This window comes from Pteronotus mesoamericanus, unplaced genomic scaffold, assembly GCF_021234165.1.
Source record: "Pteronotus mesoamericanus isolate MK-2021 breed Mesoamerican mustached bat unplaced genomic scaffold, CSHL_Meso_final contig_2, whole genome shotgun sequence".
Taxonomy (NCBI): Eukaryota; Metazoa; Chordata; class Mammalia; order Chiroptera; family Mormoopidae; genus Pteronotus; species Pteronotus mesoamericanus.
This window is the reverse complement of record NW_026555084.1, coordinates 12,345,633-12,373,046: the sequence shown is the minus strand read 5'-3', so window position 1 is coordinate 12,373,046 and position 27,414 is coordinate 12,345,633. Positions and strand designations below refer to the sequence as shown.

At 47.0% G+C, this 27,414-nt stretch overlaps 1 protein-coding gene and 1 long non-coding RNA gene across 2 annotated transcripts; one reads left to right on the top strand and one right to left on the bottom strand.

Annotated features, from left to right (window-relative positions):
• Nucleotides 1-477: 477 nt before the first annotated feature.
• Nucleotides 478-3,553, bottom strand: LOC129066523 (uncharacterized). Its single transcript, XR_008528704.1, has 3 exons — nucleotides 3,505-3,553; nucleotides 1,927-2,017; nucleotides 478-565 (listed from the first exon to the last, which is right to left on the bottom strand). It is a non-coding gene; the product is annotated as an uncharacterized LOC129066523 (long non-coding RNA).
• A 558-nt stretch (nucleotides 3,554-4,111) lies between these two features.
• Nucleotides 4,112-18,499, top strand: SAP30L (SAP30 like). The gene is made up of 4 exons (XM_054568135.1): nucleotides 4,112-4,810; nucleotides 8,847-8,969; nucleotides 11,152-11,250; nucleotides 13,253-18,499. The coding sequence occupies exons 1-4, from the start codon at nucleotides 4,613-4,615 to the stop codon at nucleotides 13,379-13,381; spliced, it is 549 nt and encodes a 182-aa protein (XP_054424110.1). The 5' UTR covers nucleotides 4,112-4,612; the 3' UTR covers nucleotides 13,382-18,499.
• Nucleotides 18,500-27,414: the final 8,915 nt, after the last annotated feature.

Here is a 27,414-nt window from a genome sequence, read left to right as displayed (position 1 = left end):
CTGGCGCTGCTGCCCCGAACCAGACAGATGTGGCGCCGGCTTCGTGCACCTCACATTGTGGTAGGAGAGACAGTCACACGACAACAACAATAAAATAGAACAACTGCATATTGTGATGAACGCCGATTTTAAAAAGACACTTAATAGAGATAGTGACAGGTGGGGGTGGGAGAGAGTCCCTGAGGAGGTGACATTTCAATTAGGACTTAAAGGGTGGAGCCCGGCCAGAGGAGGAGCAGGTGGAACAGCATTTTAGGTAGAAGGAAGTGCAAATGCAAAGACCTCAAGGCAGAAAGGAACTTGGCTCACTGGAGGGACCCCAGGAAGGATGACAGGCAAAGAGAAGGCACTGTCTGAACGTGCTGGGGGGCCGGGAAGCTGGGGCGGGGGCGGGGAGGGGGGTGGCATGACAGCGGTGGGCTGCTCTGGCTTGTGCTGGTGCTCCCTCCCACGAGTGCTCCAAGGCCTGACTCAGAGGCCAGTGAAGCACTTCACGCAAAAGAATGTGGTCTGGCCAGGGCTGCCGAGCGCAGGCAAAGAAGCAAAGAGAACAGCTTCTAAACACCTGTTGGAAGTAAAGAAAGTGCTTCAGCCATGGGTCCTACTTGGAGTGGGGTGAGAGGAAGGGAGAATCAAGGTGCTGCAGGTTGCAGTTTATGGATTCGGTTGTCAGAGGAGGTTTTCACTTGCTCCTCGTGGTCAGCGACGCCTCCAGCGCACGCCAAGGAGGGAGCTGAATGCTGCTCTCTGGGGAACAGAGAGGTGGCAGCTGCAGCTGTAAAGTTAGGAGGTGTCGACCTGCAGCTTTAAGTATCTGGGGGTAGGTTTGGCTATGGAAAAGAGTGTTACTGTTACTGACCCAAGAGCCCATTTTACAACCTAACTTTTTTTAAAGGTTTTAAATTCAACTTATAAGCTGTATTATTCCATAAATCTAGTAATTTTTCATATAAAAATAAATACAATCCCTTGTTCTTTGATCACTGCTGAATTAATTCTTAAGTTTAGTAGATTCAGTGTTCAAACATTTCAGACTTACAGCCTTAATTAACCAAATTTCCTAAGACATTTGAGACTACAGTTACAAAATTAATGAACCAGATTTTCTCAAACACTTCCTGATAGGGCAGACTTACAAATCTAAAAAGCAACATCTTTCTAAGCACTTAAGCAACTACTGTAAATTAATTACCTAGACTTATAAATGTAACAGATCATATTCTCTTGGCCATTTCAAGAATCTTAAATCCAACACAAAGCAGAACAAGGGTTGCAGAAGCTTCTCCCTTGTATTCATTTCTCCTTTATCTGAGTATTTCTATTTTCTTTCTGGAGTTACAGATTTACACTACCAGCAAAGGGATCAGGTCCCACCCCCCCCAAATACTACTCTTTGGAACCAATCTACATAATAACCTGAGGAGAGCTTAGGATAAAACAGTCCTTGAAGACTACAAAAATTGCAGGTAAGGATAGTAAAAAAGCATGTGTCCCTGTTCCCCTACCCCCAAAAATATAGAAGCTGGGGCTACTGGTCTGAGTTCAGTTAGGAGAAGCCACGCAATAATTTGGACAGGGAAAGATTATTAATATAAAGATGTTACTAACTACAACAGGGGACTATAGTAAGAAGTAAAGAGAACTCTAAAGAATACTGGCACACCAGATATAAGGAGAAGCCAGTATCCTCAAGGCTGAGATAGAGCTGCTGAGGAAAGCCCCCGCACTGCCCCCCGCCACCTGCCCCAGGAAAGTTGCCAGGGGAAGCTGGTGCTGAAGAAGTGGCAGGTAGTACAATAGTCTGGTGCTGGATACAAGTGCTGTTTGAAAAAATATCTAAGTGCTAAATTAATGTGGAAAATGTAGAGCTCTTAGCCATACCAATCAACTTTGGAACCAACATCACACACTGACTTGTACAGCTACCTGCTGTTTTCTGTGTATATTTCCAGCTTCCCTGCTGGAAAATATCCTCTTCAAGGACAAGGGTTGTTTCATCTTCCTCCTGTGGCCAACCCTGAAATGAGCGTGCACAATATGGGCAATAACTTGCTTTTGAATACATGAACTCTGAGGGAGGAATGCTTAATAGTTTATTAAATATTTAGTATTAAACTTAATAGTTTAATACTGTGCCTTTTTTCCATTAATTTTTATTCTAGTTTTCCTACTGTAAAAGCAATAAATATTTATTGGGGAAAATACAAACATAGAACAAAAGGAGAAAAAATGTCAAACCTATTTCTACTACCCAGAAATAATTTCTATTAGTGCTTTGATATATTTCCTACGTACAAATAGTTTCTCTTTTTTCTTATTTTTTAAAACATACATGTACATACATCACATCTTATAAACAATTTTATATTCTACATTTTTAACAACATAAAACATTTCTCCAACTCATAAGCTCTTTGTTGAAGAGTCATTCCTGAATTATTATATATAGAAAATGTTTACATTGATGTTGAAACTAGCTTAAATGTTGAAAACATTATAAATAACTGCAAAATATCTCATTCAGAAGATGTTAGATAGTTAACCAATTCTCTTGTGTAAGTTTTAGGTTATTTTTCCTTTTATAAATAATCCCTTTTGCGTTTAAAATTTTCTCTGGTAGGCCAATTTCCTGAAATGGCTGTCCCGCATGTGAAGGTACTCGTCGATGGTACAAATACATTTAAGGCCACTGAGGAAAAGTTAAGGTCTCAGGGCATCTGCTTCGAAACACAGAAACTAGCAGCTTTCCCTTTTTCAACGCGACAGAACCAGAAGCTTCTTCAATGCCAACTAGTTCTACCAAAATAGGTGCATGTGCTCACCTAGCACTCTTTGACCCCTCCAAGTCCCTCCCCCTAAGAAAATGCTGCCCAGCCCTAAATGATTGCATGACTGCATGACCCTGGCCAGTCCCTTTGGGCTTTTGGCCCTCACTTGTCCCCAAGCTTCCCAATGGAGAATTTCCCTATTGGCCTTTCTAGGTATGTGTGACACCCTAGGCACTTAACTCCAAGATCGGGGGCCTGGCAGGGCACGGTCACCTCGCAGGTAGACCGGGAGGCTTAAAGCAATAGAAGCTGCAGCTTACAGAGCTCCAGGGAGGTCCCAAGACACTGGCAAGCTCTCACCCACGCCGAGATTGGCCCTTGGTCCTCCACCCCCAACCTTCTCTCCATCTGCTCCGCAGTTCCTTCTCTTCACTGTGGCCCGCTTAGTGAAGCTTAGTGCAACCTCCAGATCTTATCCCGACTTCCGATTCTTCTCAGTAAAGGGATCACCCAAGCCCCTGGGGGTCGCCTACCTCCCCCCCCAACCTTCTCTTTCCGCGCGGACCAAGCCAGTCCCAGTCGCCACAGACTGGGGTCTCCGCCACCCTCAAGCATCCTACTACCTTGCAAGACCCTCCATCAGACACCTATCGTCTCCTCTACACGTCTTTCCCTGTATCTCTACGAGTTTGTCCTCTTTCTCACCACGACTGGCTTTCGGTCCTGTTTCACCCACCCTGTCTCCCCACCGGTCTGCGAGTCCTCTGGCCCTAGTCCTTCCGTTTCACCCAATCAGTCCCTCTCTTCATGATACCGCTATCCCCTTTAGGAGCCCCTCATAGGCCCCTCCCCATGTCAGTCCTCTGCGCCCCCGCCCACCTCTGTACTTCTGTCCGTCCCCGAAAGTGATCCTCTGCTCCTGAAGTCTGGCCTCCCGTCCAGCCAGATTCCTGGTCACCCTCTCTCCCTGGCCAGGACAGTCTGCGGCCCCGTTTCCGTCCCTCAACCTGGGAACTCTTCCCTCTCCCACTTTCTCTACTTTGAACCCATCCCAGCAGAGTCCAGGAAGTAGCCAGGCGCCGGGGACTGGCGGCCATAGGACCCAACGAGAAGCGCCAGCGGCGGCGGGGGCCCCGCCCAGGGAGCAAATGCTGCCAATGGTGGAGTGGAGGCGGGACTTCCGCTGTACAGGGGAGGGCGGGGGTAGCGAACTGTTGTGGTGCGGAGCGTTGGGCTGGTGGTAGCCGGGTGGCCCAGGGGCTGCCGCTGGACTCGGGGCGCAGCCGAGCGGCTGCAGGGGTGGGGCGGACCCGACGCCCTGCGGGGCCCGGGCGCCGCAGGTTCGAGGCCGGGCCCCGCGTTGGGAGGCCGCGCCACCCCGGGGGAGCTGCCCGGCGGTGAGTTTGCCCAGCAGCCGAAAGAAGGCGGGAGCCGGCGGGGGCCCTCGAAACCCTCTGGCAACCCAGGCCCAGAGTCCCCGGGGAGCTGCCGCTTACTGGGACGCCCTCCCGGACGTCCCCGCCGAAGGGTAACGGTTCTGGGTCCCCGGCAAAAGGAGCCTTCAGGTGACCCCCGGCGGGGCCCTGCGAGCCGCGGGAGCCAACCTCGGGGCCTGGAGCCGGGGAGGAAGGGGCTTTCCGGAGGCGCGGGGCCGGGGTCCCAGGAGCCGTAGCGCGGCGAAGCGGAGCCGGGCCTCCCGGGCACGGGGCAGGGCAGCGCGTGCTCTGGAGACAGACTCTGGGACCATCGGGTGCGGGGGCCTCAGCGACTGCCCCGCGGGGAGCGCGGCCGCGGAGTGGCCTATAGGGGAGCCTACCCCCGAGAGGCCGGCCCGGGACAGGGAGATGAACGGCTTTAGCACCGAGGAGGACAGCCGCGAAGGGCCCCCCTCCGCCCCCGCCGCCGCCCCGGGCTACGGCCAGAGCTGCTGCCTCATCGAGGACGGCGAGCGCTGCGTCCGGCCGGCGGGCAACGCCTCCTTCAGCAAGAGGGTCCAGAAGAGCATCTCGCAGAAGAAACTCAAACTGGACATCGACAAGAGCGTGAGTCCCCCCTCCCCCGGCTGGGCCCCCGCGTCGGCCGCTCCCGGCCGCTGCCGCCCGAACTACGGGCTGTACTACGGGCTGTACTCCGGGGCCCTCCCCGCCCTGGGCCTCGCTGCCCTTTATCTGAGAACCGAGTAGTTGGACTCGCGATTTCAAAGGCCGCTTCAGCGCGGACCTGCTCTCACTAGGATTCTGCCCAAATCCCAGAGTTGGGGCCGGGGGGCGGGGGTGGTTCCGAGGACCCTTCCTGCCTGGGAAGATTGACAAGTTTTTAGCGCATTTTATTGGTTTAGATCTTGGAGCAGGGAGAGGAGGGTTTATTGCGTTTACCCACGAAGGAGCAAGTATTGGGGAGGTGGTGAGAAAGGGACCCGGCTCTTCTCCAACTTCTCGGAGCCCTGTTATTCCTTCGGAAAAGGAAAGGTGGCAGTTACTTCCTTTTCTGCGCGGCCTCAGATGCTGCAAAGGGTCACCGAGCTCACTGCTTCGCAGGCAGCTGTAGAGAAATGGGGTTTGCAGCATGTGGCAGAAATAAGGCCAAGACCAGGTACTAGGAAGTGGCTCTTGCTGTCCAAGTGACTGGACCGAAGAAGTCAATTTTCTTAGGGATAACTTCTTTAGAAAGGCCCAGTAGGAGGGGGTTTACGTTTGAGTAGAATTGCCCTGTGTTTTGTGGCTAACTATAGGAAAAGTTTTCCTGTGTGATTTCACCTCTTCTAGTTAACAATTCTAAAGGTGTGCCTATTGTCTACCAACTAGGAACTTCTTAGTTTGACATCTGTTGCTGCAACATCTTGATTAGGAATCAGAAATGAGTTATGGGGGTGTTTAATATTCAGGTAGACTAGCTAACATTCATTCTCTTTTAGGACTAAAATTTCTCCACTGTTGGTGGAAGTCGAAGATTGCTTGTTAAACTGGAAGGGCTCCCTCTTTTTCACTTCTGATTTTACTGTTGAAACTTGAGGCCCAGAGACAGGCAGCGACAGTGCCAAAGACACACAGCACCTAACAGGCTGGTTAATTGCTTAAACCCATTATCTGATTTACTTTCAAGCCCCATGCATAAGTCTTTAATAAATAAAAAAATTGGCCCTTCCCTTTCTTCCAGGCTCTCCCCTCCCACTCCCAATTTTTTATAAGATTTTTTAATATTTTTTTAAAGATTTTATTTATTTATTTTTAGAGAGCGGGGAAGGGTAAAGAAACATGTCTGTGGTTGCCTCTCGAGCGCCCCCTACTGGGGACCTGGCCTGCAACCCAGGCATGTGCTATGGCTGGGACTCCAACTGAGGACCCTTTGGTTCGCAGACCCACCAGCCAGGGCCCACCCCCAATTTTTTAAGTTAATTATAATATTACATTTACAACCCTATTTTAAAATGGTTGGGGGTAAATTAATGGCTTTCTTATTACAAACCTCTGTGAATGAATGAATGAATGTAATTCATCTGAGCACAAACAACTGGCTAGACACTAAGGTGGTCTGGATTAGGACACATGTTAAAGTGAAATGCTGAATACCAGGATAGTAATGAACTCAGCCTACCTTCTTATAATAATAATATTTTCCATTACTTACATAAAAGAAAGAAACATCCCATTCTTTTAAACCCTCGGATGCTGTCACATCTGAGCGATTGTGCTGTTGCAGTTGGGGGTCCCACTGACCTAGTGACCCCACTGGAAAACCTGCGTCGAGCCACGTGGATTGTTTCACACACGCACTGTCCAGAGAGGAGCAGCCTGAGATGGGCCCTGGAGTTCCCGAAAGGCAATGCTTCTGAAGGAGTGGGCTTTCGAGGTGGAACCGCTCGCAGTTTGTTTCAAGGCGGTGTTGTGGAGTCATTATTTCTGAAAGGGATTCTATTTCATCCTCACAGGCTTGGGCAGGAATTCAATTCTAAGGAACTGCTGTGTTACAAGAATTTTTAGCTGTTGAAAATGAAACAGGAAAAATAAACACTACAGCCCTTGCAACCACCCTCCTTCCTCCACCCCGCCCCCTACCCAAGGCCACTGAGCCCTGAAATTTCTGAAAACCAGTGTGTACTTGAAAATGGTTAGGTAAAAATAGTGGCTATTTATCTTGTAGAAAAGGTCTAACAGAGAGTCTCTTTAAATAATAGCACCAAAAATCCAGCTTGGGCAGTTTAACTTATTTCATGTAGACATTGGCAGTGTTCTTTGATTTATTAAGATATAGCATACTTTCAAACAGTCCTCCAATTGACATATTTTGGCTCCCCCCCCGACCCCAGGAAAAGTGGAAGTTGAGAATAGTATAAGGAAAATATTGGGATAGGGAAGGACATGTGCGGGGGTTCAAAAGGCCTGAGTGACCTTGGCCAGGTCATTTCCCTACTCCTAGTGACTTTAGCTTCTCCCTCTGGAACACGAGACTGGAGCCCATGAGGTTGCATGGGTGGTCGCTAAGTTTTCTTCCATCTAGCATTCCGCAGTCCCAGAGCCTTGGCCTGAAATCTCCCAGCCGCAGCTTTAGGAAACCCCCCCTTCAGCCCACTCTCTTACCAAGTTCATCACTGTGAACCTGAGGAGCGGTTTAACCTCTCAGGGTTTACAAGCGGAACTGGCTGACGTGAGGGCCAGCGTCCTAGCAGGGAAGTGGAATGTGCTGTGAGTGTGCTCTCTTCCCTGATAAAAACACGTCCAGTGGTATACATGTCAACTAGGCGGGATTCTCTGGGACAGTGACACATGCTGTGTCCAGGAGTCCTTTAACAGAGTTGAGTCTGGCAAAGCTGTCCCATTTTGTAACCATATGTAAATGGTGACTTTACTGGCCTAAACTGCTATTAGATGCATGGGATACTTATATTGATGCCACAGCGTTTATTGAGCACCTACTGTCTGCAAGACACTATCATAGTATAAAAATTACTCACAACTCACTCATCGAACCACATGAAAGTGACAGTTCATCTGAATAAAAAGCAGTTTTTGTTATTTTCTCCATGAAAAGGCCTGAATTAATGGATGCTGGTTTCCTATCAGCTTACTTTTTTCTTTAAGAATTTAAGGCAGAAACTCAAATTCAGAAGCCTCTCAACAACATTTGTGCAACATCTGTTTCAGTGTCAACAGCCCCAAGTCATTTACATAGGCATTCGGTTTCTGTTAGGTTTTTGAGTGGTTCCTCTAGTCAACCCGGTACCAACATTCTTAAACAAAAACCTATTCACGTCTCAGCTGCTGTTGCAGCCTTCACGTGCTATTCTGTCTCCAACCTGTATTAGAAAATCAGCAGTAGTATGCAGCTTCTTCTCTGTGGTCCCACTTGTGAGAATTTCTGCTTCTCTCTCCACTTCTCTTTACGGATCAGATGTGCGGTAATGCAATAATTAGAAATTGATGCTCAGAAATAGCCTTTCAGAGAAGAGTCACGCTACTACAGTGCCTGTTATCAATGTAAAAATAGCGTGTCCCGCACATCATGACCACAGTCCCTTTCCTGCTTTTCTAAGTTCATGACTCCTACAGGTCTCAAAATGGCATGTCACTCCCAGCCTCAAAGACCTCCGGGGACTGTCTTGTCTGAAGGAAAGTCAAAGCTGTTCTGATGTGCGCCCCACGCCCCGAATTCCGCCCTATGCTCTCACGTGGGTAGTCACCTCCAACGAATGCTGTCTACGCTGGGGGTCCCTCTCTCATGCCTTCTGTCACCTTCATCTTCTTTCCACCTGGAACGCTTCCTGCCTACCTATAAACCCTCGCTTCTAGTAGGGGGCATCCACGCCGACCGCCTCTGCTGTGGGGCTCTCTCCGTGCTGAATCTGGACCATTGTGTCTCAACGAGGACTTGGTTTATCATACACTCCCAGTGTGATGTTAGTGTTCTCTTTGTGGGTTTCTTGTTCTGAAAACCAGTAGTAAACTTCTAGAAACTACGGCCTGCACCTTGCTCTTCCTTCTCCCTCTCCAATGTCTTGAAGAGGAGAGAAGCCCGTTAATTTGACAGGTGTGTTTCGATGGAATGGGCAACTCTGACTTTAATTCACTTCCTTCCCTTCAGGTAAGGCACCTGTATATCTGCGACTTCCACAAAAATTTCATCCAAAGTGTACGAAATAAAAGGAAGAGGAAGACAAGTGACGATGGTGGAGATTCTCCTGAACACGACACCGACATTCCTGAGGTAACAGTCACAAAAATCCACTTGAGAAAGCTGGACGAAGGGGTTCTAACCTGATCCTTACCTCTGGCCTGGTCTGCTTTTCATGCCAACAAGTAATTTTAGTCCCTTTGTTTTGTGTGGTTTATTTGAAAAGTGAATCATAGAATCAAAGTAATACTGAATCTGAGAGCTAAAAGCTTAGAAATCGACTGGTCTGACTGACCCATCATTTTACAGATGGGCACAGGGACCTCAGGGCACACACACAGTTCGGGGCTCCAGTCTAGGGCCGTTTTCAGCAGGCCATGCTGCCTTTTCTCCAAGAAAACCCTGCCAAATGGTGGAATACAACCACGGTGTCAAGTGTGTTAAAACTTTGTTTTTGTTTTTAAAGTTGGAGACTGCGTTTGTATGGTTTCGGGGGAGTCACTTCCCCTCTGTTTTTTCGCCTGCAAAATGAAGGTGTAAGTTGTCCATTCACACCAGCTCCAATTTCCTCTCTCTCTCTGATTCCTGTTCCAGGCTTGCTCCCAAATCAGTTATACTGGACCCCAGGGGTTCTCAACCCTGGCACTAGTGACATTTGCAGCCAGAGAATATTTTTGCGGGGGGAGGGCTGTCCTGTGAATTGTAGGATGCTCAGCAGCATCCTTGTATTCTGTCCACTGGGTGCCAGTCACACCGCTCCCTGAGTCATCGTCTTCAGAAAGTGTCCCTGGACATCACTGAATGTCCAGAGGGGCAGGGGGGGGCACAGTCGCCCCAGGCTGAGAACCACTGCACTAGACCATGAGACTGAGGCTTCTCAAACCAGAAGGTCGCCTTTCTTTCACGGGGCCTGTGTCTATTAAGCAAGGCTACAGGAAGGATTATTGGATTTTTCTTTTTTCTATTTAAATTGTTTTCACTTAAGACTCAGCAAAGAAGAACCGTTTATAGTGTACATTGAATATTTGACGCATGAATATTTCATAAGGCAACTGCCTGTTAGCACTCAGTGAAAATAACTGTAGGAAGAGAAAGAGTAGGCGGGCCTTTGTCTGCAGAAGAGGAAACCTTTGAAAATACTGCCCTTTCCCTCTGCCCTCCGTGTCCCCTTTTTAAGCATTGGTTTGATGTATCTTTCGATTGCCTTTAGCATTATTATATTTTATAAAGAAATGGATTATTAAGTTTCTAAATGCTTTTCCAAAAAAATAAGGTTTGAGGAATGTTTTGAAAAGAATGAAGGACTTTGGTCCCTCATATTGATCATTCATTTTGTTTTTAAGTGCTCTCCACCTGCCTGAAGCAAGAACATCTCTTTTAGAGGCAGGTAAAGGCAGCCCAACTTTCTGGGCCTTCAATGTTTCATGACTGTGCAGCTTTCCTCTCTTCCTGTGTTAGAAGATAAGGGGGGGCGTCCTTTCCCCTCCATCATCCAGCCACCTGCAGAGACCCTGACCCTAACCTACTGATTTGTCCACTCGCCACAGTAGCTTTTGAGCTTTCTATGGAGGGTCATTAAGGATTCTAATACCCAGAGGCTGAGCCTAGGAAAGAACTATCTGAGAATAACAGCACTTCCCACTGTTCTTCATGCCCCTCTATCCAGTCTGCCGCCAAGCTTGGGCCTGTCTTCCTCCAGGATGTCTGTCTGGTTTTACCCTTGCCCTCCGTGCCTGGTGTACCCCTCTACCATGTCCACCGCCCCCGCCAAAGCTTCACTTCATCATCTCACTCTGGACCGTTGCTACAGTATCTCCCTCTGCCTGTCCCTCACCCATCAAACCCCTGCTAGACCCATCTTCCTGGAACATCGCCTGACACGCTACCATCCGGTCTCACAGTTTAACCCATCAGGATTACCTGTGACCCCCCCCGCCCACCTGTTCCTCTCCTGGCTTTCTGTGCTCATGATCCTCTCCCTCATTCCCTACTCTTGCTCTGTGCCCCACTGCCTTCCTTAATCCTGCCTCTCCTTAGCTTAAGCTTCGCCGCCTCTGCCAGCTTTCTGGGACCACCCCTCCCCAGCCAAAACTCTTCCTCCACTGGTATTTTTGTCCTCCCATCTAGTTATTAGTCCTCAGTGGACCACTTCTAAGACTTCTTTGTAGCCTCCCCAGCCCTGCCCCGACCTAGTGTAGTGCTAGGCACATAGCGGGCTCTTGGTGAGTGGTGACTGGTCAGGTGACGGATAACGTGTTTCTCCTCTTCTCTCCAGGTTGATTTGTTCCAGCTACAGGTGAACACTCTACGACGTTACAAACGACACTACAAATTGCAGACCAGACCAGGCTTCAATAAGGCCCAGTTAGCAGAAGTAGGTAGACAAACTGGCGCTCTAAAAAGAGAGCCAGCATTGTGCTTCTCATGGTGACCTTGAGCCTCTCTGCTGCTCTGTGTGCCTGTTGATGATAATTCCCTCCATAGCTCTGCAAGCAACTTTCTGTTCCCTCTTTTGCACAATTTAGAATCCCACAGCTCTGGACCTGGAAAGGCTCTGATGTTCATAAAAGAAGCCATGGCATAGAGAGAGGAACAGACTTGCTTAAAATCACACAACAAATTGGTGTGATTCCAGAGTTGAGCCTGGAACCTCAGGGCACCCGATTCTAAGTCCTGAGTGTTCTTTTGTTTGTTTGTTTGTTTGTGTCTTGTTTTGCAAGATCCTTTATAGATATGTTCCTTCCTGCATATCAGGTTTGTCAGACGAATCATCCAAAACCTTCCCGTATGTTCTGTAGGAGCTTTTTTTCTTTTTTTCCTCTTGGTTTATTCTACTCTGATGTTGGTAATGGAAATACTTATTTCAATGCATGGAGCGCAAGAAAGTCTTCTCCTGCCCTGCCTGTGTTCTGAGCATAGCGTGGAGGGCGAGAAAGGCTCCGGTGGCCATTACCGTAATATACTGACAGTGTGGCTTGACGCTTCTGTCCTGCTGGCACTTGTGTGGGTACCCTCTCATCCCTCTTTTCTGAGTAATGTAGAAAATTTAGAAAATGGAGAAAAGAAAAATATAATCCTACTGTCCAGAGATAACCCCTTTGTAGCTCTTTCTCTGACTGTCTTTTTTCTGTCCTAGCCCCTCAGTTCATTCAGAGATTTCTTTTTGTTTGTTTGTTTGTTTTTTAAATGAGTTTAGTCTCTTTTATTTTTTTAAAGAAAGATTTTTATTTATTTTTAGAGAGAGAGGGACAGAGAGAAACATCAGTGTGTGGTTGCCTCTCATGCGCCCCCTACTGGGGACCTGGCCCACAACCCAGGTATATGCCCTGACTGGGAATCAAACCAGCAACCCTTTGTTTGGTTCGCAGGCTGGCACTCAATCCACTGAGCCACACCAGGCAGGGCCAGAGATTCCTTTAAAGGCTCACAGCCCCACTGATTTTTGGTCTTTCCTTTGGTGGTATATTGCTGATCCATCATTTTTTCTTAAACCTCTCCTTCACCACCATCCAAATAAAACACAGAAACACACAAGCCTTTCCTACTTTGAGATTTCATTACCCATTTGCCAGTGTTCACCCCTAGTGAAAGAGGTAATAGGATGAGGTGGGGCAAGAGGAGACATGTATTCTTAAGACTTGTAAAATAAAACAAAGTTTCAGAAATAGAAAGTAAATGTATTTTTCTTCAAATCTTGTGTATCTTTCAAAAACTCTTAGGGAACACACATCTGTTCACTTAACATATTCTTTTAAAGATTTTATTTATTTATTTATTTACTTACTTACTTACTTATTTAGAGACATGGGAAAGGGGGGAGAAAGAGAGAAGAGAAATATGGATTGGTTGCACACGCGCCCCAACCAGGGATCGAACCTGTAACCCAGTCATGTCCCCTGACTGGGAATTGAACTGGCAACCTTTCACTTTGTGGAACGATGCCCAAACAACTGAGCCACACCAGTCAGGGCTCATTTGATGTAATTTTAAAAGACACTTTGCTCTCAAGTTCCAGAGCCTGAGAGGTTATGGTAGCCGCTGGCCAACCAGAACATTCCCGGTCTCTTCGTCCATGGGGATGACCTCGAGATCATGCCATCGTGGGCAGCTGGCTGCCGCTATTGTAGAACTGCACCTTGGGAGTGTTGAGGGTTAAAGTCCTGCTTTTGGAAGCCTGGAAACCCAGTCACCTAAACCCCAGGGAAAAAAAAACAGTTTGAGTCCTGCAGGTCTGCAGGGAGTTTTATAGTGATCATAACCCCCTCCGTAGCTCTAGCAGCAACTTCCTCTTTCCTTTTTTGCACAATTTAGAATCTGTGGCCCTGATTTATGCATGTTTTCTGTGTGTGTGTTGTTTTTTTTTTACCTCCATGTAGACTGTCAGTCGACACTTCAGGAACATACCTGTGAATGAAAAAGAGACCCTTGCCTACTTCATCTACATGGTGAAGAGTAACAAGAGTAGACTGGACCAGAAATCAGAGGGCAGCAAACAGCTGGAGTGAGGATGAAGCACATCTTCCAGGAATGAAGTATAATGCTTAATGCACAGGTGATATCTGCTACATTTAAGCCCATAAAGACTTTTAAGTTTTATTATAAATAAAAAAGTTTGAATGATAAATACTGTAAATCTTTTTGGTCAGGAGGATTATATTCTCCTGGTTCAGCATGTGTATACAAAGACTTTCTTTTAAGGCAACTACTGGGCTGAAAAAAACAAGATCATAGAAAGAATGAAAGAACAAGTATGTATTGCAGCATTCAAAAAAGCATTATGTCAGTGCTACTGGAAATGAGGAATAACAAATATTTTGGTAGTCACCTTGTAATCCCATGCTGCCGTGTGTGAGATGTAGCCCTGTAATAGCAGCAGGGAGCAGGTGATGGTGGAGGTGCATGAGCAGACCCAAGTGTGCTGGGCCCATGGATGCCCCGCCTTGTCGCAGGCTTTGTTGTTTATCAGCAAATCTGTTTGACCCTGGTCCCGCTCTCTGGCCTGTGCCTTACACGCAGTAGGCACTCAGTCAGCATTTGTTGGCTCATTGAGCTGTCACTGACAGTGCCAGCCTTGTAACACCTGCTTCACACCGCTGCAATTTCTGTGGTTTACCACTTAACTTCTAGAGTGTGGAGGAAATCCTGATGGACCAACAAGAGGTTTCACATCAAATGAGCACTTCAGGACAGTCACATGTGCCAAGCTGTATTGGTGGAGGTTCCAGAAGCACAGGTGCAGAGACCTCACAGGAGACGCGGCCCTTTGCACACCCTTCTGTGCTTCATTTTTTGGGGTGAAGTTGTGTATTATGATGTCATCCATTCTCCTGGGCCATAAATGCTTTGGCAAATGGAGATACTCAGAGGTTTGGGGCCCACGTTTTCAGAAGTACTAATCCGTAGCTCACAACCACGAAAGCTGCCAAGGACCATGTGATCCCTGCTCAGAAGTCCAGCTCGGGAAAGAAGTCTGACTCACTTTGACGCCCTCGGCTCAGGGTCAGCAGCAAATCATGGGTCTGAGCAACAAAGATCAGTGCCATCTGATGCTCATTTTTTATGAGCAATTTGCCTCCCTTTTAGGGAGAAAGATTGCTAAAATGATTTTTTTTAAGTATTAATTACCCGATTTTTTTTTTTTATGTTCAGACACTCAGCTTCCTCTATCTAATTATACCATAGCCAAAGTATCCTTTGAAAACAAAGCTTTATATCCAAAAGTCTGCTTTTCCAAAATTTTCTAATCAGTGTGTTGGGGGCATAGGATGTGGACAGGGAATGGGAGAAAAAGAGAAGGATGTGGATGCTAATTTCTGACCATCTTGACATACACTGTGGTCAAAATATTTTTTCACTCGGTTTTACATCTGAGTTCTTTCTTAAGCCTTAAATAACTAAAAGGAGCAGTGGACAGCCTGGCCTGGCAGAGTTGCGATGCCTCACAGATGGCTTGATCTGCGTGTCAACACAGAGAAGCCAGAATGAAAATCCCCACCAAGCAGGGTGGTGGATTAGGTTCCTTGGAGCAGAGTGCCACACGTCCTGTGGACTGGGGACAGGGCCGCCACTCTCCCTAAAATGCAGCGTGTTCCATTGCAGCAAAGCTTTCACCTGTGTTCAAAATGCATGTCTAGCAGATTGCATTTTTTAAATATGTATAAATGAATGTACATAGAACATACTCTAGACTATGAGAGGGTCTTATTTTAATAAACCTGGCTGCAGATGGCACGTCAGGGTACTCTCTGAGTGTTTTAGTCATTCAGATCCAGTATGTATTTAGAGATTGTCTCACTACTTATAGCTGAAGGATGTTGATGTGTAGGCATCAAGAAGGCTCAAATGTGTGTGGCTTATCTAGGTTTTATTTCTGAGAGGCCAAATTAGAAAAGTTGATGGTGTTGCACACCAAGTCCCCTTTGTCAGGGGGCGTTTTTTTCTCATCAGACTGGAGTTTGGGGCAGCTGGGTCTATAGGTTAAGACATTGGAAACCTGCTCTCTGGAAATATCCCTATCTTATTGAGAAAGAGGGGGTATCTTTCTGATGTTTAAACCAAAATGATGAATGTGGAGGTCATGTCACTGTTTTTCTAACAGTAAATCTGTTTTCCCAGTTGAGAGAGACAGCAGTACATGTCTGTAAAAGAATATGGTGTTAGAATCCACCTGTTCAAGTGTGTCGGTAAGAAAGCTTTTGTTCCCAAGTGAAGCCTGGGGAACCTTTCCGCCTTCAGCCAGATGCTGTGTGCACTTGAGTCGCATGCCGTCTTTCCTCTAAAGAGAGCTGCTTTTGGAAAGTGGAGATTGTGGGTAGCTTTTTCACCTTTGAAAACACATCAGGTGAGAGAAAAGACAAAGCTATCTGAACTTACTTTTGTCTGTGTGCAGAAGTCTGTTCTTCCATCAAACCACTAAACCACTTGCCTTAGTCTCTTCTGCAGTTTCCCATGGCTTGATCTGTGGGCAGGAGACTCCTGCCTGTTGGAAATGGCTGGGCCCTCCAAAGCAACTGGGTCAGGCTTCAGGGAGCAGTGGGGCTTTGGGAAAGCAGTGTTCATCTTGGCTGCCTGCATTTTTATGCCACCTGTCAAGGACTCTTGTGCTTCTCTCCACCTGTACCATTGCAACATTGCCTTTTCTCTTGGTGCTCCTGGGCAAAACTGGAATTTGAAATAGAACTGGTGTTGTCTTCTTAGAGAGTATGGTTCCTGCCTCAGTTCTGGCCTGGTATGGTTTTTCATATGCTCTGAAGACTGTCACATGGAAATGCCAATATCCTGCTACTCATGTTGCTTCGTTTTAATATTTTTAAAAAGCAAATGGACAAACTTCTTATTTCAGTGAACAAACTCTTATGTTGCCAACAGCACCTGAAAATGATCATAACTGAATCTCATAAAAGATTCAAACTACAGATTCAAGACTGGTGGTGTAAAATGAAGAGGAATTTCACTTATGTGTTACAGCCGCCAAGTTGCTAGATGTTCCTGTCATGGCTAAATAGTCACTGCTAGCCTTCCAGAGAACAGATATTAATAATTGTTTGCAGTCAGAATGTTGCATCTCACCTTGGCATTTCAGCTGTTTATTTTCTGGGAGCTTCTGTGTTGACATCCTACAGGACAACTGCCTGGTGGAAGGGAGAAGGTAGGAAAAGGAGCTTACTCCAGGGGACTTGACTATGGCAATAGGCTGGCCCAAGCCAGAGTGATGGCTTCACGGAAAGCATCCGGAGGCCCTCAGTTGGTACAGACAAGATCTAAAAGTTAGGAAAGGGGCTTTAAATCACCCAGTCCAGTCTCCCCATAGGTGCTGACATTCTTCCCACAACCATCCCACCAAGGGTTAGAGCAGTCTGGGCTTAAACACCTCTGAGGTCAGAGAACTCACTACCTCCCAGGGGGGTCTGGTTCTATCTTTGTAAACCTCTGGCTTTTCTATGTTCTCTGTGACTTCCATCTGAGTCTCTGCCCAATGAGGGCCACATGGAACAAGTTGCTCATCTTGGCCACGGATCTAATTGCTTGCTGACACTGTCCCAGGGCATAACAATTGACTTTTGAAAGGGAGCAGCTAGCAGATAGACACACTGGCGTCCTGACTGTCCACCCCTCTAAGTACTGTGCACTCAGTTCCGTGTGGAGAATGCCAAGGAAACGCCCTCAGCCTGGCTGCTCTCGCCTGTGCCTGCTGAAGCTGACGGAGGACGTCAGTGGAGGCAGGGCCGCTACTGGCCTGACAGGGAAAATCCAGCACAGAGGAGGCCTGCGCTGTGTGTGTCCCACAAGAACCGATGCTCGCATCACTTAGGAGGAACTTTAGCTAGAAAATGTTAAAGTGTTGCTCTGTGTGGAGTTTAAAGTTTCCATGGCTGTTGAAGGCTTGCACCTTAACATTCCTGAAAGTACTTCACATACTATTTTTACCAAGAAAACGGAGCTTTGGAACTTGGGGGAGTTGGGGAACCACATGCTTCAATGTCAGAGAAGTGCCATATTTTCAAGCTAGAAAGTCCTATAAGGTTGCTAGTGTCCAGTTCATTTTTAGAGATGGGGAAACTAAAAACAAAAACAAAAACAACAAAAAAACAACAACAACCTGCTTGAGTCACAAGGCGTTACCTGGACTAACCTCTCCCCCTCCAGGCCGCCTTCCCTTCCCACCTGCAGCGTGGCTCATTCAGTCTAAAGTGACCTGCCGCAGTTTCTTGAGAACTAGGAACTGAGCAGAGGTTTCCAAGACCAGCCTGCAGAACTCAGAGCTGAGTGAGTGATTAAGAAAGCCGTCAGCTGAGTTTTGCAAAATGAATGAGAAGAGCAAACAGAACTTGCTTATAATTTAAGACCAGCATTCAAAAGTGCCGGCAGGATATTTAGTGTTGTCCTAGAATCTAAACTCTCATGAAATGGGCTTGCTCTGTGAGATCTGTTGGTCAGACTCCTTTCTTTCACGTAGTCCTTGGAGCGTGTGTGACTCCGTTGGCCCTGACGGGACAGACACAGCTCTGTGGCCTTGTGATTCGCAGCCTTCCAGCCTGTTACTGAGCTAGGCAGGTGAACGGGACAGGTGAGCTCAAGATCAGACCCTGGGAAGCACGGTGCTTTAGGGGTGCCTCTTTATTCCTTTCATTTTATTACCGGCTGTTTCCAAGTTTATGGTTAGGAACAGTAAAAGGTGATCTGATGTTTTCAGGTAGAATACAGACTAGGGCGAGGTGGGACCTTTTCTTAAGGTAGAAGTGTCTACAATCAGTTATTTCATCTAGCTTGCATTTTAAAACACAAACCCTTCGGTTGCTTTCACATAAAGGACACATCCTTGCCAACGACAGGGTTGTACAGGATCCCTGTTTTACATTATGCCCATCAGAGTGTGTGGGGGGTGTGGGTTTTCTTTCCATTTTGTAACTGCCTTATTGAAAAGCAAGTGCCCTTCCATTCCAGGCCTCCTCATATTGTACGTCTCCTGCCAAACTTGGGGGATCATTTGTATTTTAATTTTGTAATCTATGGCTCTGTACTGTTGAAAGGCTCTCAATTCTGTGGGGTCTCCTTAGTAATGTATGTGACTTTTCATGTTGCAATACCACACAGATGGGACGGCCCGACTTTCGCTCTTAATAAACGATCTGAATGAGTAACAAGAGACACACTCTGTTCTCTTTGAATGTCCACGTGGAATTTGGTGCTTTCGCTTTCTCATCTGGCCCCTGGCTGCCTAGTACAGTGATTGATGACAGTGGTCTTTCCTCCTGGCCCCTCCGATCCCCCTTTCAGTCCCAGCGCACACTGAGTAAGTTTCAGTCACAGACATGCGGGCCCTGGCTTTGGACTTGCTCTCGTGCGCACGTGCACAGAAAGGGACCATGGTCCAACGGCCTGAGTCTGAAGCCTGAAGGCTGCACAGCATTCCAGGCACCCTGGGCAAATAGCTGCACTCTCTGGGTCTTCAGCTACCATCTGGAGAATGAGAGTCCTAAGTAAACCAGAGGAAGAATTGCAAATTGGAATTAGGCAGGGGATGTGCCTCAAACTGGAAAACTCAGGTCCCTCCTGAGGGCGGGCACTACCCAGCTCCAGCCTGTTGCCCTGTGGGAATGCCATGTGTGGCCAGCTCTACAGTTTGACGAGATGAGCTGGAAATACAGACCTTTATGTAAATATCCCAATGTTTAAGTGTCTCAGAAAATTATGTAACAGTTGGCACCTCATCTGAGTGCTTGTTAGAAGTCTCTGCTCCCTACTCACCTACCAAGCCATCTGCTAAATCAGATTCTGCCTTTTAACTGAGTCCCCAGGCATGATGGGGTTACCGGACTGAGCTTTATTGGTGGAGGTCCCTGCAGCCCCGGGAGATGAAGCCCCTTGCGCAGCCAAGCCTCGGACTCAGGTCTTTCATGTCAGCTCTGTCACTAGTGCCACTTTAGCACGTCTCTGTCCTCATCAGAATGAAAGGAAAGAAATGCAATAAATGTTTTTGTCTTATTAACTAGAAGTAAGAGATGCGAGCTCTAAAACTGTAAGTGGCACCAAAATTTATCGTGTCCCTCCTCTCCCCCCTCCATCAGCTCCCATTCTACTCCCTTCTCAGTGGTGCAGAGGGTGACTTTTCAGGAGGCCATGGGGGGCAGGGAGGTCGGGGAGTCTTGGCGCTCACTGGGATTAATGATGGCTTGTTGCAGAAGGCTGCCATCACTTAGTCTTAGAAGGTCCCTGAGTTGATTTCCTTTAGAAAGCAAAGGAAGTTCCAATATTCAGAGCACGTGGCCTCTTCATATGAGGTATAAGTCATTCCCTCCACTCCTCTGTCTGCTGCCCTTCCGTTCTTTCATGTCTAACTGCCCAGGGCTGCCCCCGTCCTCTAACCCATCACGCACAGAACCCCAAAGGGGCCCCCATCCCAGACTCTCAGAATGGGAACCTCAGAGGCTGAACTGCAGGAATACAAACGCGATTCCCCCAGGTAAGACTTGGGCCCAAAAAGTTCAGAAGCACTAATTGGGCCCCGAGACTTCCCAATCCAGCAGCTCCAACCTCATCTGGAATCTAGTCAACAAAGTTCCCATGAGAACTACTAAATGAGAATCTCTTCAAGCGGGGCCCCAGGAATTATTTTTACAAAATCTGGGGAATTTGAGCATCCAGGTTTAGAAAGCACTGAGGCCAACCTCCTATGACCCCAGGAGAGAAAGGAGCTATGTTCAACTTCAAACAGCTGAGAAGTGTCAGAGCCTGAGCAAACAGTGACATGCACAGCCACAAAGACACTAGTAAGAGGGATCATTCAAATGGGTGATCGTCAGTCTGCGTAAAACCAGAGTGAAAATAATCCACAATTGCTAGCACAGTGCCTGGCATGTAGGAGGACACATTTAATGTCTGAATTGAACAGTTTTTTAGTTTGTAAGTATCTTCCATATCCAGAAATAATAATAGCTATAAGTGTAGTATGCGTGCCAGGCATGTTACTAGTTTTCCAGATTGCACTGAGTCATTCAATCTCACTGCAATCATATAAAGTAGGAGCTATTATTAACTCCAGTTCACAGAGGTGTAAATGCAGAGAGGCTGAGGAATTTACCCCAGTTCATCTGGTCCGAAGGACACTTGTCAACCCCACCACCAAAGAATGCAGGAATGTCACGCTTTGAAGCAGTGCAGCCACAACATTTGCCCTTGTCGCCATCAACTGGATTTACTAAACTTTAATGAGGGATTCCTAAAAGTCACTAAGACTATAGTTAAGAAATTTAATAGGGTTTAATGGAGGTTAACAAGGTACATCCAACTTCCCAGCCAGGTTTTAACTTACCAGAGCTGAACAGAGATTAACAAGCCCAGGAGGTGTAAAGGCACCTGCGTGATTTAATGGGGTTAATGAAACTGTCAGAAGCTGGCTGAAAGGGACCGAGCTGGAGCATGCCGCTCCTAACGAGTCAATCTGGCCGAGGTCAGCGAACAGCTGAAGCCTGCTCTGCCCTGCCCTGGGCACACAAAGGTGGCAAATAAGAGAAGGCCACAGTCAGTGTGCCAACGGTGGTTAGCCCTGGCTGGTGGGATCTGGAGTTTTACTTTCTCCTCTGTTCTTTTTTAGCATTGTCTAAATCGTTTATAATGGGCCTGAACCATTTTCACCAAATCTATAAAATAGCGAAGCCATTTTTTTTGAGTGCCCTCAAAAGATGTACTCCTCCCTTGCATCGTTTAAGTTACATATTCCTGAAACCTGTAAAAACCAGTAAGGAAGTAAAAAACAACAACAATACAATCTTAAATTCAAGCAGCGCTAAAGTGTTGCAAAAGGCTATCGCTCCATGGGGGTTGTCCCACCCTAGGAAAGAGCGATTCTGCCTCCGGGGCGGCGGTTTCTTCACTGAGCACTTCCTGTGTGATAGGCCCCTTGTCGAGCACCTCACCTGCCTTAGGACCTTATGAATACAATTATTCTCTCTACCTGAGAGACAAAGAAACAGAAGTTCAGGAGGTGATAGGACTGGTCCAAGGTCACCAGAAAGTGGTAGGAATGAGAGTCAAACACCAGTCTATCTGACCCCAGAGCCCACTGTGCCCTGCTGCTGCCTACTGATGGCATAAGCTCATATCTCAGGGGAGTATTGTTTAGGACAGGGGAGAACTGGAGACAATCTATATGTCAAATAAGAGGGGACTGGCTTTTTAAAAGATCATACTTTTATATTACATACTTATATAATAATAATTATATATTATTAATATATAACAGGCATGTCAAAATTATAAAATAATATCTAATGACATTTGTTTCAGTTTAGAAATACTAGATATATACTATATACAAATTATATGAGTAAATATATACAATGGGGATGTGCATAGTTATATATCATATATGCATACTGCATGTGTATATGTTATATACGTGTATGTATATATATACACACCTGTATTTGTGACGATGGCCATATCTGTAGGCATATCAAAGCATCTATTTACCAGCTCCCTGTATAGCCATGCTATATCTGTATCTGTAGGATTCAGAGTAAGAGTAAAATAGGAGGAAAAAGGCTTCCTGAAAATCAAGGGAGCTTCCTGGAAGCAGAGGCTTCTAAGCAGGCCCTTTAAGAAAATGGAAGGTTCAGCAGGAGGCCGAGGGCGCCCCGATGCCCAGTCCGGAGCAGGAAGCCACAGATGCCAGAGTGAGGAGCTTGCACTTCGGAGTCCCCAAACTTGCTATTATTAAAAACCGAACCAAATAACAAAACATGGTCAAGAAAATGCGTGTCTGCTGTGTGCCGTCTGCCTGCGAGGCTCCGGAAATGGATTCTGTCCTCCAGGAGCCCGGAACTCCAGAAGGGTTCATTAATTCCCAGGCAGTGCGGGAAACCAGCCCTCCCACGGCTGAGAACGCTACACGCCCGAGGAAGTCTCTCTCGGAGCCCAGCGCGAAGAGGAGCCGTGCGTGCGTGCGTGCGTGCGTGCATGCGTGCGTAATGGGCTCTTGCAGTCTTAGAGAAGCCCACGATGCTTAGCAAATGTAATGAGCCTCATTAAGCTAGGGAGGCTAAGGAGACTTCCTGAGGCTGCTGGCCACCAGCAAGATTGGACTCTGCGAAGGGAGCCGTGGGAGGACACCTGTGCTCACCCGACCCTGAGGAGATGTCCCAGGCTTCAGGGGGAGCAGGGCAGTCAGCGGGGCAGGGGTCAGACCCAGCCATGCCAACAAGCAACAGCCTGAAGGTGGAAATGTATCTGAGAAAGCTTTGCGAGTCCCAGAGGAGGACTGAAGGAAGCAGTTACTGACAAGACCCCAGCCTACCAATAGGGCTTCTCTCAACTAGTCGAGGTTGAACTTGGCTGAGCCAATTTTAGAAGTTCCACGGAGGCTCCATCATCTCCTACGGTAAGGGTGATTTATTTCTGGTTTCTAATACCATTTTTAAATGCATTCTATTCATGCTTCCCTCTAGGAATCTTTTCAAAGCTGAATGTGGAAAAAAAGGGGTCAGGATGATATACCTGCAGAAATAATAGCTATTATTTGTTCTAAACCAACTGGGTGCTTGACACTGTGCTCAGAATATTTTTTCTACTCTGTTCTATTACTGTTTCTGGCCATCATCCTCACACAAGCCTGCAAAGAAGCAATTATCCCTGATTTTCAGGTGGAGGAAATGAGGCCCAGAGACGTTAGATGGCTTACTCAGGGCCTTGGGAGAGCCAGGATGTGAACCCGTGCCAGTCTGCCTCCTCCATGTACCATGCAACCTCTGCCACGGAGAGAGGCAGAATAATGAGAGTCTGGCGGGATGGCAGGGTAGCATCAATAAATGCGGCTGGAACGCTGCATGCCGCCGGTCTGAAGCGTTCAGTGTCGGGGCGCAGCCCTCTGCATGCCCTTTGCCCAGGGTAACAGTGGCAGAAGGATTTTGAGTTACCAGGAGATTATGTTGTGTTCCGAGGCTCCCATCCAAAGAAACGGAAGCAAAGGTGTGATGCATTTTAGACTTTGCGAAATAGGGGGACACAGACCCCTGGCCCGCTGTGCCTTCAGGGAGGAAGCCTCAGAGAGCTTGGGTTGTACACCCCCAGCGTCTCTCAGGAGTTAGCCTCCTGCCCAGTTAGGACTCCTGGCTCCGTGAACTTCCTGGGTCCCCTCTCCGTTTCTCTGAAATGCCAGGCGAAGTTAGAAAAAGTGCACCCTGGGCCCCCAGAGTCACTGCATCACCAGGAGTCTGGAACCCTCCCTGGTTTCTCTTCACAGAACACAGAGGAGGGAGTGTGGCCACCAGGTGGCACCCTCCCCTTAGTGGTAGCCCCAGGCGACCTGGACAAAGGCTCTGGGGCTCTCTCTGTCCCCGGCACAGATGCAGGGTTTGATGAATGCATTGATTCATGCTGGTATAAAAATCTAGACAGTAAAAGCAGAAAGGGACTTAGGTGTCTGGCAACATCTCATTTTCCAGATAATACCAAGGTCCAGTGGGGGCAAGGCAATGCCCAAGGGAACACAGCAGGCTGAACCCCCTTATCTTGGCCTCTGGGTGCAATGCTTTTTCCACCACACTAACTGGCCTCACACTCCCACAAACACCTCCCACACTGCGCCAGGAGACTGACAGAATACCGGGTCTCAGGGGCCTGGGGAAGGCCGGGTTCCCTTCCCCTTACCGGTCATTCCCTGTTGCTTCCAAATCAGGCTCTGCGGTCCAGCCCCAACCACAACAACGGCAGTAATAATATCAATAGTTCCTGTTTAGCATTGTCTACTCTGGGCCAGGCCAAGAGCTGTTGGAGCTTCACATCTCTGAGCTATTCTGCTTCCCCTTTTACAGAAGAGGGTTCTGGGGCTCAGAGAGGCTAATGATCCTGCCCAGTGCCACACAGCTCATCAGATGAGCTTATCCAGCTGCCAGTCTAAACCTCCCTGTTGACTTTAGCCCCGTCTCTTGTACTATATTCTCTATGTCTCAAAACACTTTCCAAAACTTTCCCATTTTAGCCTGACAAGAGTTCTGTGGGTTGAGGAAAGGTACTGTTAGTCTATCTTAGAGATTAGAAAACTGGGGCCTCGAGAGGGTGATTGGCTCGAGGCCCCCTTATTCAAGCTAGACGGGGATCTGGAATCCAGGGCTCCACCCACTGGGTGGAGCCTCCAAAGGACCCTCCACATCTCACTGCCCAACTACAGTCCCCAGTCGTCTCTGGAAGTCAGTGCACTCAGCAGCTGAAATAGCAGGTTTGGGAGATGGATGGGTCTGGGTGGGTCTACATGCCAGCCCTGCCACTTAATAGTTATGTTTTCGTGAATAAATTGCCCTCTATGGTTGTTAGGAGGGGTCAGTGAGCCCATATATGTTGAGCACTGCTGCCTGGTACACTGTAAGTGGTTAGTAAATGTTGGCTATTTATTGATATGATTAACTAAAGCTATGTGTTTAATATTCCCGCTACATGAGCCTGAAAACCTGCCTCGTTCAGTATGGCAGCCATTAGCCACATGTGGCTATTGAACACTTGCAGTGTGGTCCACACTGAGATATGCTTTAAGCATGAAACACACTCCCAATTTTGAAGGCTTCATATGAAAAAAGAAGTAAAATATCTCATTAATAATTTTATATTGACTGCATGTTGAAATTATATTTTAGACATATTAAGTAAAATAAATATATATATCATAAAACATATTGTTAAATTTAATTTCATCTGTTTCTCTTTACCTTTTTAATGTGGCTACTAAAAAAATTGTAATTACATACATAGCTCGTGTTTGTGGCTCATACTGTATTTCTACTGTATAGTGCTGCCTTATATGGTTTCAGAAATTGAACTGCTACTGCCTGCCCGCCCCTCAGTTTACCTTAATGATTTGGAATGCAGGGGCCTTGAACCAGGAATCCACTCACTGGCTGTGTGCCCGTGGGCAGGTCACCGCAACCTTCTATCCTGTCAGAAATATGTCCTACCTTTCTGAAACAAGCAAAGAAACAAAACTGAAATAAATCCTTAATGCCTCACAAGGTTATTGTGCGTACTTTGCACACCTTATCTCATTCAAGCCTCACAAACCCCAGGAGGTCAAGGCGGGGATCGCTCCCATTTGGTAGATGGGAAGACTGAGGCTGTCACTTGCGCAGGGGCTCTCGGCCACTGTATTGTCCTCTATCCTGCACTGGAAGTCAAAGGTGTTAACTAAACAAAGGGAAAAGAGAACTACAACTCCCCGGTTGACCTTGGGCAAGGTCCACCCCCGTTTGGGCCTCAGTTTCCCCTTCTGTAAAGTGAGGGTAATGTTTGGATGGTGCGTAAGGATCTTTGAACCCCAGTGTTTATGGGGTGCTTCGAACACTGCAGTGAACATGAGACTTCTTCAACTCCTTGAAAGTCCGATGCCTTCCGTTGTCCATTCTCTGGGGATAAATGTGTATTTCTGTTTGTTTTAATAACATTTGTAGGAGCTTTATATAGTGTCTATGTCCGCTTACATTAGACGCTGTGTATTATAGTTAAGAGTCTTTCACTATTTCCCATATAAACCTTGTTTTTTATGGGTTTGGGAGAGCTCAGCTGTAAAAACTCTCTCAGCTAAAAAAAAAAAAAATTTTTTTCAAACAAATTAGGTTTAAATCAGGAGACTGGTTTCAGACACTTTAGAGCCTGCATATTTTTTCTTCCCAGTCACTTTTCATTTAAAAATGAGATTGGCTGATTTCTTAGTTTCGTTTCTTTTATGAGGATTCAGCAAGACCATGAGCTTAACTGCTGGTTGCATGGAGAGAAAGGATCCACAGCCTTTTCCAAGAGAGTCCTGGGCCTGAAGTGTCCAGGCTGCCTTCTAACCAATCCCGTGACCCGCTGTGTGGCCCTGCGCTGGCCACTACATCTCCCTGCCTTTGCCTTTCTCCTTCTGCCCAGGAGGAGCCGTTATCCCAGCCTTCCTTCCTTTTAGTTTCTGGGGAGAAATATGTGCTCAGAGAAGTGAAAGTACCAAGAAAAGGTGAATGCACTATACAGACATCAGAGGCTGGCTCCAAGGGGAACACGCTGAGTTTTCCACTAGCAGAAAGTTGATTCCCCAGAGTCAGTGTTACAGCCAAGAAAGAACCTAGAGGTCAAGGAGCCCACCCCTTCCTTGCTGTGCAGATGGGATCCACTCTGCGTGGGGACAGAGGAAGTGTGTTCCAGGCTAGAGTCCCAGGTCCCTTCACAACCCTCCTTGTTCCTTTCTCTACCTTTCTTTTCCAAGGAGGATCAGACTAAGAGGCCGTATTTGTACACACACACACACACACACACACACACTCTCTGCCTCTACTGGATGTGCTCTGAAATGTGGGGAAAAGCCAGGTCCCTGGAGACAGCCTGACCCACCCTTTAGTCCAAGTTCTACCAGCCTTTACTGTCTATGTGACCTTGAACAGTCCACCTCCTCAAGCCTCAGCTGCCTCAGTAGTAACCTCATTCTGCCCTCGTGAGGTTTCAAAGAAGTAATCCTCGTTAGGCTTAAATGAAATAATGCATGCCAAGGACTTGCATAATTTCCTTAACAAATTTTAGCTGCTATTATTTCATGCCTTAATAGGTTTTCAATGTGAGAAAAAGGCTGTATTTACTGTGTAGAACAAATAACTCTTTGAGACACATTTACTGTTGTATGTTAATTGGTGGTGATTATATGGATTCTTTCTTGCTCATTACATTTATGCCCACAGCTAGGCACTGTGGGCACAAAATGGGCACTCAATGTAGATTAACTAAACAGTGTACTGAGGATACACTGGCTATGGGAGAAATTAGAAGGAAACGGCAGCTTAGTTTTTTATTGTAAAAGTAATATTTATTCATTGTTTAAAAATGTAGAAAAATAGCTAAGCAGGAGGAAAAGTCAAAACTTTCCTTATTACTACAACTCAGAGGTAGAGGTATAAATGTCTTGGTGTATATTCTTCTACTTTTCTTCCATGAATGATATATACTTATTTTCATTCATTCACTTATTTTTCATAAAGCAGGTAGGTCAGGATGGACAGCCTTCAGTAGTAACCTGGGGGTGGGGTCC